Raw genomic sequence first — 13,340 nt, 5'->3', positions numbered from 1 at the left:
TCTTTCTCTCTCTTGCTAAAAGAAAAAAAGAAAAAGAAAAAGAAAAAAAATTAATTAAAAAAACTAAAATAAAAAGTACCTAAATAAGCTTTAATTGAGTTGAAACTTTAAATTGCTCCAGTTCCTCTTGGAACATGTATTTCCATTCCATTTGACTCATAGAATAGTCCTAATATCATATGTTTATCCTTAAAATATTTTCTTATTCTATCATATACTTCTGAAATGCAGAATTGTTTTAGATTGAAATGTTATTTTCAATAAATATTATTTTTTGATGAATATAAGTTTTTAGTTCATATAGTCCCATTACCAGTCTAAGTCCTAAATTAGGAAATTTCATGGTTTGTTCTTTCAGATTGTCTCAACTAATCTTAAGTCCTTGCCTTTTCATATACATTTTAGGATTCATATTTTATTTTAGAATCCTTCTCTGACTTTATTATTTTTTTATTTAAATTCAATTTGCCAATATAGAGTATAACACCCAGTGCTCATCACACCACATGCCCTCCTTAATGCCTGTTACCCAGTAACCCCATCCCTCTACCCACCTCCTCTTCTGCAACCCTTTGTCTCCCAGAGTCAAGAGTCTCTCATGGTTTGTCTTCCTCACTAATTTTTCCCCACTCAGTTTCCCTTCCACTATTTCTTAGATTCCACATATGAGTGAAACCGTATAATTGTCTTTCTCCGATTCAGGCAGCATAATACCCTCCAATTCCATCCATGTCAATGGAAATGGTAGGTATTCATCTTTTCTGATGGCTGAGTAATATTCCATTGTATATATATTACATCTTCTTTATAGGATGACTATTTTGATCAAACTGCTGAAAGGCTTATTGGGATTGCTTTGAATCCATATATTAAGCCACAGATCAAATTATATCTTTATTGCATTGAGTTTCACAATCTATGAGTGTTTTCTATTCTTCCATTTGTTTAAGACACCTTTAATTTCTTTCAATGTGTTTTGTTGCATTCAGTGTAAAGGACTTGCAGATTTTTTAGATTTATTTCTATAAATAAAAATGTAATCTTTATAAAAAATAAAAATAAAATAAAAATGTAATTTTTTCCCATGACTCAGATTTTAAGTGTTAAAGTTTGTTTTGGGGTGGTGTTATACTTACAGTTATTGGCTACCAATGTGATTGAGCAAACATAAAAGTATTCATCAATATGTGTAAAATGTTTACATTTGCTCAGTCATGTTGATAGCCAATAATTTCACTTATAACCCTATCCAAAGAAAAACTAACACATAAAATGAAACATTTAGTGGAAAAGTACCTCTTAATGAAATGGAATGTTTTCTTTCAATTAGTCCATGTACTCATGGATGAATATTAGTTATTTCTAGGATAAGATAGGCTACCTCACATACTTATAATATTTGGTCATAGTGTTACATTTATAGAAACCTTGTATACAGAAAAAATATGAGAATGGAAGGAATTTAGTTACAGCAAAGTCATTCAATTATTTTAATTCCTTATTTCCCCAGGTAGTTTTGAGGGCCTTCCTTGTACCCAGCACTGTTTTAGGTTCTAAGGATATAGTGGTGAACAAAATCACACAAGATCAGACAAAAATTCTTGCATCATAAAACTTAAACTGTAGTAAGGGAGTCAGACAACAAGTAAGGTCTTTTTAAGTAAAATATACACTATAACATGGCAAATAGTGATAAGCACAAAAGAGAAAATAAGGCAGGAAAAAAGGAAGGACAAGTAGGGAGGAGTGAAGTTATAGGCAAAGTGGCCTAAGGTATATGGGAAAACACAGTGGCCTAGTATCAAAAAATGTTCTTAATGTACTAAAATTTATCACAAAATTTATTTTGAAAACAAAAAACTAGAGCCACCTACCTTGTCATTAGAAGCTATTATTTTATCATCATGTGAAATTATAACAGCCATTTTGTTTAGTGGGAGGATGATACATACCCTCCAGGGTAATGTGCCAAGAGTCCAGATGGCTGAGATAAATACCTTCCATTGTAAAGTGGAATGAAGACAATTGTGAAGGAGGATGAGGAAACCAAGAATCCGAACAGCCTCAGGTAGTTTCTCAGGACACATAAATTTTGGAATTAAGGCTCTTGGAATGACCACTTGAAACTGCACACCATTTGCAAAGTCTATACATCTGGGCACACATTCTCCAGCCGCAGACTACTGGTCTCTTATTGCTTCCCCTCCCCCTCCCTAGGACAAGCAGGGCCTGGAAGTCCTGGCCTGGACAGATCTGGGGTTGCTTCCAAACTCTCCAGGATCTCCCAGTGACAGCTTCCCATGTTTTCCAGACCAAACTGCCGACAGTAACAATGACAGTGATATCAGTTCCCCATGTCAGTACCTGAGACTGAGAGGGGACCAGAGAGAAATAAGAGCTCAGGTCGCATGGTTATTGCCAAGCAGGAAGAGTTAAAAATGTTGAAGAATTCTGATCCCAGACAGTCCAACCTGCAGGACTGAGGACTCTGCTCTCCCGGCCTGGAGCTGACTTATCTTTGAGCATCTAGTGATCCCAAGTGCTTCCCTTTTTGAGTTACATGGGCTTTCTGAAAGGTGGAAGAAATGTTAAACTTCTTGCCCCATGAAGAAAATGAGGAATGGCCATCAAGCTTGCATTTGGATGTCATGGGTCTGCCTGAAGGGCTCTTCAGGTTCATAAACCTATTTGGGGCAGGCAGCAGCACAGCACAGCCACCCCCTCTGGGCATCAGCAAGTGTTTGAGGGCACTGTCCATCCTTAGCATGCCCAGCACACACCCATCGTGGCACTTTGCCCAGCCAGACCATGGCCTACAATTTGGCACAGCACAGCATGTGCTCGGAAAACTCAGGTTCTTCATGCGGGAGATGACAGCAGATCAGGGATGCTGCAAAATAGCTCTTTCCCTTATGCACAGGCGGAGTTTAGTTGTCAGCTACCTCTGAAATAACTGGTCTTTCCTAAAAGCCCTCATTATCCGCGGGGTGCTGCAAAATCCTATCTACATGAACTCAGTTGGTGGCAAGCCTCTACCCTGGCTTTTCTCTTATGAATTCGTATCACAGAACAAGTAAAGCACACTCAAATGTTGCAACAATATTTGAGTTCTTTAGGGTGTGAGCAATGCTTTCTTAAGACATTATTCCCGGCAACTTGTACCATCAATGTTTATTAAAACGATCTCATACCTGAATAGCAGAAACAATGATAGACCAGGAAGTAAGTTCTGAATAAATATATTAATTGGTCCTCATCTTCCTGGGTCTTTTCATTGCTCTAAGCTAAAGGCAATGTTCCAGGGCATGGGAGTTTCTTAATTCAGTGACAAGGTGGCGTGCAGTGTAGCTGGATGAGAAACAAAACACCTATATTCTGGTAATTATTTGGTGAATATAGCTAAGCCTGGGGCAGAGATGACAGCTTGAGCTCTCACTGGGAATGGCATTGCCTCGGGTTTATATTTATACAAATGTCATTGCCGCTTTAGGTGTATTAAGTCAATCAGGTTTGCAATGTGTGAGTAAGGAACTGAATCAGTAGCACTGACTTATCTTTTGGAAACTTAGTTTATAGTTTATGACAAAAAGTTGCCTGTAGCCAAACAGAAAAGTTGCAGTTGGTTGTGTATCTTTTATAAGTGGAAAACAACTGCAGATTTGTACAGTAAGATGTTGCTTTTTTAAAAGATTTTATTTATTTATTCATGAGAGACACAGAGAGAGGCAGAGACATAGGCAGAGAGTCAAACAGGCTCCCTGTGTCAGCAGGGAGGAGTAGGAGAAGCAGGCTTCCCACTCAGCAGGGAGCCTTACATGGGCTCGATCCCAGGACCTCGGGATCATGACCTGAGCCAAAGGCAGATGTTTTATCCAGCTGAGCCACTCAGGTGCCCAAGGAAGAATTTTTTTTAGAAAAGATTTTTATTTAATTTAATTTAATTTAATTTTATTTTATTTTATTTTACTTTATTTTACTTTATTTTATTTTATTTTATTTTATTTATTTATTTTATTTTATTTTTTTTATTTATTTTATTTTATTTTATTTTTATTTTTATTTTATTTTATTTTATTTTATTTTATTTTATTTTATTTTATTTTATTTTATTTTATTTTATTTTATTTTAGAGAGAGAGTATGAGCAGGGGGAGGAGTAGCCAGAGAGGGAGAAGCAGACTCCCAGCTGAGCAAGGAGCTGGATGTGGGGCTGTATCCCAGGACCCTGAGATGAGGACCCGGGCTAAAGGCAGATGCCTAACTGACTGAGCCACCCGGGTGCCCCAAAAAAAGAAAAAACAATTTTAATGATGACTTAACAAAAGAATTGAAAACAAATCCACAGGAAGGAGGACCTTCAGCTTTTAAGTTTTCCATAAAGGAGACATATTATATGATTAAGAAAGTAAGGCAACTGCGCATTCTAAAATTCATTTTCATGAGACAGATTAAGAAGATGTTGAATTAAGGAATTTTTCCAGTGGAAATGAGATGATGAATTTCAACAAAACATGAGAAAGAATCAAAAAAGTCACAGACAAGTTTTCAGAGGTATTAGAACAAGAGGATTGGAAAGGAAACCTCCACGAAATCTGTAGTTATTACAGTGAGAACTCCATATGGGGATCTTTGACAGCAGAGTGGATGGAAGAGGTGGGAAAGAAGGAAGCACGGGGAGGCAAAGGGGTGGGTGTTGGGGGAACAGCTTGCTGGGTGACCTGAAGAACAGTTATGTTGAATTCTGTGTACTCTGTAGACAAGTCCTAAAATGGAGAACAAAAAGCAGTGCGATTAAGAGTTGGCAGCAACTGTCCAGAAGAACCTGTTATGCAGAGCCCTGCTCTCTTCCCCATTCTCGTTCTCGTCGGAAACCGAGGTGTTACTCTAAAAGATCGCAAGGGAGAACCTGCAGCCAGGAAACCCCATTGTTTGCAGTCCTTTCAAATGTATTTCTGTGCCAACTTCCAAAGCACAACCAAGCAACTTCTTAGAAGAAATTGCTACTTGTAACCAAATATCTTTGCTGTTACTTTAGCCATTCCATAGCCCTGAGGAGGATTCCCCCTGACATGAAGGAATCACAAAGCTACTCTAGGTTTAAAGCAACATTTTACTGTACTGGGGACACCTGGGTGGCTCAGCGGTTGGGTTGAGTGTCTGCCTTCAGCTCAGGGTATGATCCCAGGGTCCTGGGATGGAGCCTACTTCTCCTTCTCCTCCCTGCTCTTGCTGTCTCTCGTTCTCTCTGTCTCTCTGCTCTCTCCAATAAAATAATCTTTAAAAAATTTTTTTCTTCCTTCACTAGTTGTTACCAATGGACCTTCTGATTATTATTATTTTTTAAAGATTTTATTTATTTATTCATGAGAGGCAGAGAGATAGAGAGAGGCAGAGACACAGGCAGAGGGAGAAGCAGGCTCCATGCAGGGAGCCTGATGTGGAACTCGATCCCAGGTCTCCAGGATCAGGCCCTGGGCTGAAGGCAGCACTAAACCGCTGAGCCACCCGGGCTGCCCTCTTCCTTTTTTAAAAGCATTTAACATCATTAAAAAAGAAAAAAAAAGCTTTCAGGATCTGTACACTTACCCTCCATTTATGCTCCAACTTTACTCCTTTACTTGAACTCTTGTTCCATTCTGTTAAATGGCAAGTGTTGGTATATAGATAAAAAACTCATTTTTATATAGGAACATCATCATCTCGTAGACTTATAGGCTTCTGTTGCCAAAAAGCCCCATTGCATTCCAACCATAAAGGATTCTTGATGTTTTTAGTTTCTGAACGTACCTTTTTTTTTAATTACTTAGTTTTCAGTGATTCTTCCTTAATAGTTACTTTTTTTGGAGACTTGTTGAGTTCTGGATGCTTGATAATTTAAGTTTTACCAATATGTAATTTTTGATTTTAAAAATATGAAACATTTACCTTGCACTAGAATTCTGATACACAGAAAAAAATGTAGCTCATTTGTCATGCCATCCACTGGGATGACCGTGTGTCTTAGTTTGGTTGAAACAGTCTTTGTTTACACGTGTTCTTTTGGCATCCTGTCCCACTTAAGCTCTGTCCTACATTTTTTTGGTTTTCAAATATGCAATATTGGAATTGAATGCAATATTACCATTAATAATTGTATTAGGAGAATCTAGGATGGGTAAACTGATAGTAGATCAAGCTTCTGCCATAGTCTCCTCAAGATGTGTGGGGAACAAGCGCAATGAATAGAATTCTCCTTATGACACATGCTTGCATGTATAAGAAAACCAACACCACCTCCATCTTCTCCCCAAATCTTTAAGGACTGCATGTAGATCAGTCAGTGATTTAAAAAGTAGGTGCTTGGACAGGAGTAGCAGAGATAGCCACCTCCTCTCAATGCCAGATGGAGGTGGGCAAGTGCTGGATGCTGGACACAGGGCACCAGCCCACAGCTGCCAGGCATGGTCAGTAGAGGGCACCCAGAGGTATAGTTGCCTCCCAATGAAGCTGCAGTGAATGCAGCAATGAAAATAGGAACTCTGGTTTTCAGACATATATGTATATATAAACATATATAATAACGTAACATATATATGTATATAACTATATATATATTAGATATGTTTCCATGTACACACAGTAGGGTAAGTAAATGAGAATTTTTTCACTATTTGGATATTATGAATGCTGTTATAAATTTCTATGTACAAATTTTTGTGAGGACATATGTTTTCATTTATCTTGGGTATGTACTTAGGAGTGGAATTTCTGGGTTATATGGTAACTCTGTTTAGCCATTTTAGGAACTGTTTTCCAAAGTGGCTGCACCATTTTACATTCTGACCAGCTGTTGTAGGGAGGTTCTAATCTGTCTACATCCTCACCAACATTTGCTATTATCTGACATTTTTGTTCTAGCTCTCTTAGTGGGTATAACGTAGTATGCCATTGTGATTTTGGTTTGCATTTACCTGAAAACATTTTGGTAATGAGTTTGATGTTGAAAACAAACTAAAAGAACTTCAGGAAGGCGGAATACATTTTCTATCTTTGCTTCTCTTCATCCATCAGAATTAAGAACATTTCAGCCTTTAAAGAAGTACTTTATAGATCAATCTAATTTCCCTACAATAGTTGCAAGCATTTTTATAAATGAATCTTCTACATTTCAGTGGCATTGCATTCAAGGTCAGTTGAAAGATTTAAATTGAATCATTCAACAAATGAAGCACCCCAAAAATCATCCTCTGAAGCTTTTAGTAAATGGCAGTAATTGAGAGGTTATAAAAAGGAGAACATTGAAATTTATGCTCACCAAAGGAAGAGAACCGGGCAAATTAAATCATGAAAGCTCAAATGTTATATAAGATTTAATTTTTCAATTTTATAATTTCCTCTTGAAATATCTCAACTTGAGAAAAGATTCTTTTGACAGACCTCCTATTTTTAATTGGACGAATTTATATTCTGCACCAGAATGAAAAGAAGCTGAAGTGTGAGAAGGCCTAAGAATTTTGCAACACCCATATTTTTAAAAGTCATAAATAGATACAATTTATAATTTCTTGTATTATAAAATTTTGGGCAAAGATGCACTACATAGAAGTAAAATAACATTACCTGGGAAAGTATTTGGGCTGAATAACTCTACCCATATCCACTCTTTAGCAAACTCACATGGAGATCACTCATGCCTTATATGGAGAATATTTCCATAGTTAAAAATACTATCATTTACAGAGTCAATTAAGGTATCAACAATTTCAACTTTACTAACCACAAAAAATTTGAATAAGATTATAAATAAATTCATGAAAATAATAAAACCATATAGAAAAAATATATGTTATATGTATATTCTGATGATCTGATGTATTACAGACAGCGATAGCTAAGGAGCAGATTCACTCTAGTATATGAATTTATCCCAAAAATAATGACTGTATTAATGTTACATTTTAATGTTCAAATGATCAACATAAAAAGTTGTCTTCTTGTTTTGCTTTAAAGCATACAGATATAAGGGACACCCAGGTGGCTCAGTTGATTAAGCGTCCAACTCTTGGTTTTGGCTCAGGTCATGATCTCAGGGTCCTGGGATCAAGTCCTGCCTCCAGCTCTATGCTCAGCAGGGAGTACTTGAGATTCTCTTCCTCTCCCTCTGCACCTCCCCTAGTTTCTCTCTCTCTCTCTCTCTCTCTCTCTTTTAAAAATAAGTAAATAAATCTTTGGGGAAAAAAATAAAGCACACAAATATATGCCATCTTTATTTTTATAAAAAAATTTTACTTTGAATATAATTTCAGTGGAATCATTTTATTCACAAATGCATTTACTTATTTATTTATTTATTTATTTATTTATTTATTTATTTTTATGATAGTCACACACAGAGAGAGAGAGAGGCAGAGACACAGGCAGAGGGAGAAGCAGGCACCATGCAGGCAGCCTAATTTGGGACTCAATCCTGAGACTCCAGGATCACGCCCTGCCGAAGGCAGGCGCTAAACCACTGAGCCACAGAGATCCCCTGCCCATTCAACTTTTAATCAGTTTGATTTTTCTAATTTCCCACCCATTGGTCAGCAAGATGGAGTGGACATTTGATTAAATATCTAATCTGAGGGCAGCCCCGGTGGCGCAGTGGCTTAGCGCCGCCTGCAGCCTGAGGTGTGATCCTGGAGACCCGGGATCGAGTCCCACGTCGAGCTCCCTGCATGGAGCCTGCTTCTCCCTCTGCCTGTGTCTCGGCCTCTCTTTCTCTCTGAGTCTCTCATGAATAAATGAATAAAATCTTTAAAAAATATATCTAATCTGATAAAATTTTTGTCCTATCCAACCATTTAAATGGTCCCTATGCACTGCTTATTCTTTCTGGGAGTCTTTTCAGTGGCTCAGATTGGCTCCTCTTTCACTGTTTCTCTCCTTAATATAGTGTCCAGGTAACTTATGTGACCTGGCAAGAAAACGATAGGCTTCAGGTTCATCGAGTCTCCAAGGGGATGGCCTGGAAATGATCCCTGACACCTGCTTGTTGTGTCTACACAGTGATCTGGTGAAGCTTTGATTTATCCGGCCTTACCTTAGCTTCTTCGATCGAGGTAAAAGGATACAGCAGGTCAGAGTGGCTAGACCTAGAGTAGGTCTAGGCTTTAATAGAATTTCTAGGCTAAGTCATCCCTCACTAAATCACAAGTCACTGACATTCCTGCCTTGAGCTGAGGATGTGATACAATATTGGCATCTTGTGTACACAAACACAGACTCACTGAAAGTTCAGTATCCCTACATGCCTATGTACCTGTTAATGTTATAGTGCTGTAATATAACCAAACTTTGTCATAAAATAATTAATAGTTTTAATAGACTACCAAAAAAAAGAGACATGAACTAAGATTAGCCATGGGCATTATGATAAAGGAAAGACAGAAGCTATGATGAAAACAGAAAGAAATTAGAATGAATGTCACCAAGCATAGTGATTCTATACGGACTGTGAAACCAGTACCATGCTACCAGAGAAGAGATGAAACCTTCTTTGCAAAAAGCAAATGCCTATTTGTCAAGGATGGCTTGAGGACAAAAAGCATGGGCATAGATTATATGACTTCTTAAAGGTCTTTCTAATGATGCCATAAATATTCTTAAGAAAAAAATTGGATTCTAGCAACAAGATGAAAAGGTATATCTTCTGATATATAGGGGGAAAGAGCATATCCGTATGCCTAAGGACAAACATATTATTTAAAATCTAACATTATTTGATGTTACTTCATTTTTCACTAAAGTCAATAACAACTTTGATTTTTCAGTCTTTAGGATCCCAAGTTCTTTATGTGTTTCTTAAAATTTCCCTGTTTTTTGACCATTGATAATACTTTTAGCAGTCTTTTATATTAAGTATACATTTTTTCCATTTGTGGTAGACAGCTTTTTTTTGTTAATATTATTTTTATGTGTTCTATTTCAAACACCGAGTACTATGTGTGTTTTTATTTACACATTTATTCACATCAGGCTATGTTATATTTTCAGTTGACTTCATAGGTGGACTTGATGCACAATCCTACTACCAGGATCATGTTGAGTTAAAGCCTGTTAACCTGTAAGTAAAGGTGTGATGAGATGGAAAATATTAATCCTTCTAACTTGGTCAAGACTAACCAAACCTGAGATAATTTGGACCTGCTACTACTAATCATTGGTTTAATTTTCCACTCATATTTAAAACACACCTTTTACATGTAACCCAACATCATCATTATTATTACTCATTCCAAAAATAATTTGAAATAGATAACATGGTTTATGTTTCTAAAACTTTTTTTTTTATTTTTCTTATCAAAGGTTGATTGCCAAATTGGAAAAAAAAAAAGGATAATGTAATCTATAGAAGAGAAACTAGATATGTAACTTGGAGGCCACATAACAGAGAGAAAAGTGGGGAAGGATTAGGTTAGAATTCAGAATCTTTGTGTGTGATCTCAGGGCCCTTCCTTGATGCCTCTGAGACTTAGTTCTCCCACCTGTATTATGGTTTCACAGGCAGAGAAGGGAAGTGGATTAAATGGGATAAGGTATGTACAGTATATGTAAAACTACCTGTGATTGTGTCTAGTACTCCAATATTTGACTAACTGTTCCTAGAGAACATGGAAGCAAGTCAACAACTACAACAAAAAACATCTTAACCCGGACAGATTGTAATTGAGCATAAGGAAGGAATCGTGGTCACCTGATTGATAAAATACTAGAAAGCAAGAAAATAGATACAGTGACTCCATTCCTTGAAAACTCTAAGAAACAAACATCTATCCATGTTTAGTACAAAATAATAGCTATCATGTGCTAAGCACTTGGCATGGATTATTTCACTTAATCCTCATGGAAATAATGCAATGTACTAGTTAACAGTCCCACTTCATAAAAAAGGAAATAGATGTACATAGAGGTTAGACAAATTTCCCAAAGTCCCACTAGGAGTAAGGGGTAGAGCTGGGATCTTTTCTGAAAGATAAGCTATCACCATGCCTGATATTGTAGACTTGTCCAGATGACCTTCCTATTCTTTCAGCCCAATGTTCTGCAATTCCATTGTTTATAAAAGAAATTATGTAAATTTCTTGTGTAGGAAACATACATGAAAGGCTTCATCTGCTGCCTTTTTGCCACAGCCCCTCACCCCCAGCCCTGAGAAGCCTGCACGGACTCCTCCAACCTCTCCAGGTTGAATTAATTTTATTCTGGCAGAATGATCGAAAGGAAACATAGCTCACAAGCTACACAAATCAGCACTGTACCTGTCACATGATAGATGTTTAAATAAATGTCGGCTTCTTAAAGCAAATCCAATTTGGAAAATCATTCACCTTATATAACACTCTGGGACTAAGTAGTCACCACCTCATTACTCATGCTACTGAGTGCTCATAAATGATGTGCTCCAAAAGTTGATATTTGTGGATCTGTGGAACTTGGCAGAGATTGTGACAATAATAAAGATGATCAGTGCATTGGAAGTGAGAAAAGAATGGAAAACAATGCCTAGTTGTGGCTAGAAGAGTCTAATATGCATTCGTTATGTAATAAAGAAGGTGATGAATGATTTCTTTCATCTCCACTGTGAAAAAATAACTCAGCAGAGGAAATTGCAATATGAAAAATGCTGGTCAGATGTAAGAAAGATCTTTCTATTAAGGAAGGTTATTAAAATTGCAGTTGATTAATGTTGATGGGATCTCCTTTCTTGAGTGGCATGTGTATCTGTGTACCTCACAGTGTTCTCTGGCATGGCCCAGAGGCGAGTGACTGCCATCTATGTTTCCTAATGTCTCTCCCATCTCTGTGAATCAAGAATACATGAAGCAAACCCGTGAGATTACCCGAAAGGCTTTGATCAACTCTACTGCCTCCTCGAAGGATTTTCTCAACTACCTGTTCACTGATGAACTTTCACACTTTTTTAGCTGAATGTAGCATAAACTACAGGCCGTGGAAGGCAATAGGACAAGTTCCTGCTTTGACAAATTATGCATATTACTGTCAGATGAATATGGAAAGCCTTTCAACCATGAAGGGAGCAGGAATCTGAAAGATCAAACCAAACCTGAATTAAAATCATTGTGCATGAAACAATTTAAGAGGTCAGCGTGTGTGCTCCCCACTGGTATGCAAATATTGCAGTTTATCCAGTTGGCATCAGTCATCCTGCTTGATTTCTTTTAATAAGGCCATTTTATTGGATTCTGTTGCGCCCAGCTCAGTGATGCCATATCACCAGTCAGCAACAAGTTGGAGAAAAAGCCAGTCATCTGTATAATTGTCAGACAGGGAGGGAATGCTGGTTTTTAACTTTCAGTAAGTCTCTTTAATCTCCATGGAGTACAAAGCCAGATTTTATGAGGAAGCCACTGTATTAAGGGAATCAAAAAATTTTTAAAAAGTGAATCAGGAGAATCCTGAACATACTCTCAAGTACTTGTATGTAGATGGGTGGCTTTCGACTCCAGAGGGGTAGTTACAAGCAGACATTCCATTGACAGGTAACACTGTCGATTTGCACAGGAAGCCTCCATTCTCATGTTTGATTGTGTCATTACTCATAATCATAAAATGTACCTTTGCTGTGCCCACAGTCAAACTGTGTGTGAAATGTGTGTGTTGGGGGTGATGTGATAGGAGAAGGCATTTTACATATGGAGTTAGTCCTCCATGTTTTGTCTCTTTTCAAAATGATACCAAGCTATCAAGAAGGCCTGATTAAGTAAATTAGGTTAGCTTTATTTACAAGCCTTTCTCTATTACTTATAATGTGGGTCCTAGATCCCAGGTTAGGTGCCAGAGACAGAAAAATGAAAAATACCTGAGCTTTGACCTCCAGCAGCCAATGATCTAGGAGAGAAGACCTACACAGAAATAAGGAGATGCAAAAAACAATGTTCCCAAGGCCATTTTTTGCAGAAGGGAGAATGGTTACTTCTCACTTGCAGGGGTGGGAGTTCAGTGAAGGGATGATGCCTGAGCTGACTTAGGAAAGATAATAAAGAGTTAATGGAAAGAAGAGAATAAGTGTCCCCTGCATGGAGGCTAATTTGCTTGGCCATTCTACAGAGGGTGAAGTTGAAATTCATGACTATCCAATCTAGCATTTGCCGTAATTGTCACACAAACTGAGCAAGCCTATGAGGAAGTAGATATTTAAGTAAAGCAGGAATCTTGAAAGCTCCTGGTGGGGATGCCCCCAGATCCTCAGCAGCCTTGGCTTTGCCATCTCAACAGCATCACTCTTCATACCCAAGGCTATGGAGATTCCAGCCATAAAAAAGAATGAGATCCTGTTATTTGCAACAACATGGATGGGCC

General features: G+C 37.6%; 1 protein-coding gene across 3 annotated transcripts in view; it reads left to right on the top strand.

Moving 5' to 3' along the window:
* NKAIN3 (sodium/potassium transporting ATPase interacting 3) overlaps positions 1-13,340 on the top strand; it is a 605,524-nt gene that overhangs the window by 574,919 nt on the left and 17,265 nt on the right. For 2 of the 3 annotated variants that reach the window (XR_005989989.1, XM_041769524.1), the window contains exon 6: positions 10,014-10,083. The exons of the other annotated variant lie outside the window; for it this stretch is intronic. Coding sequence is in view for 1 of the 2 variants with exons in the window: in XM_041769524.1 (XP_041625458.1) it covers positions 10,014-10,083 (70 nt within the window). In the remaining variant the exon portion in view is untranslated. The remainder of the gene's footprint in view (positions 1-10,013; positions 10,084-13,340) is intronic. 3 annotated transcript variants of the gene reach the window in all.

Source organism: Vulpes lagopus, chromosome 9 (genome assembly GCF_018345385.1).
Source record: "Vulpes lagopus strain Blue_001 chromosome 9, ASM1834538v1, whole genome shotgun sequence".
NCBI lineage: Eukaryota > Metazoa > Chordata > Mammalia > Carnivora > Canidae > Vulpes > Vulpes lagopus.
Note: the sequence above shows the minus strand (reverse complement) of the source record. Positions and strands in the feature narration are given on the sequence as shown.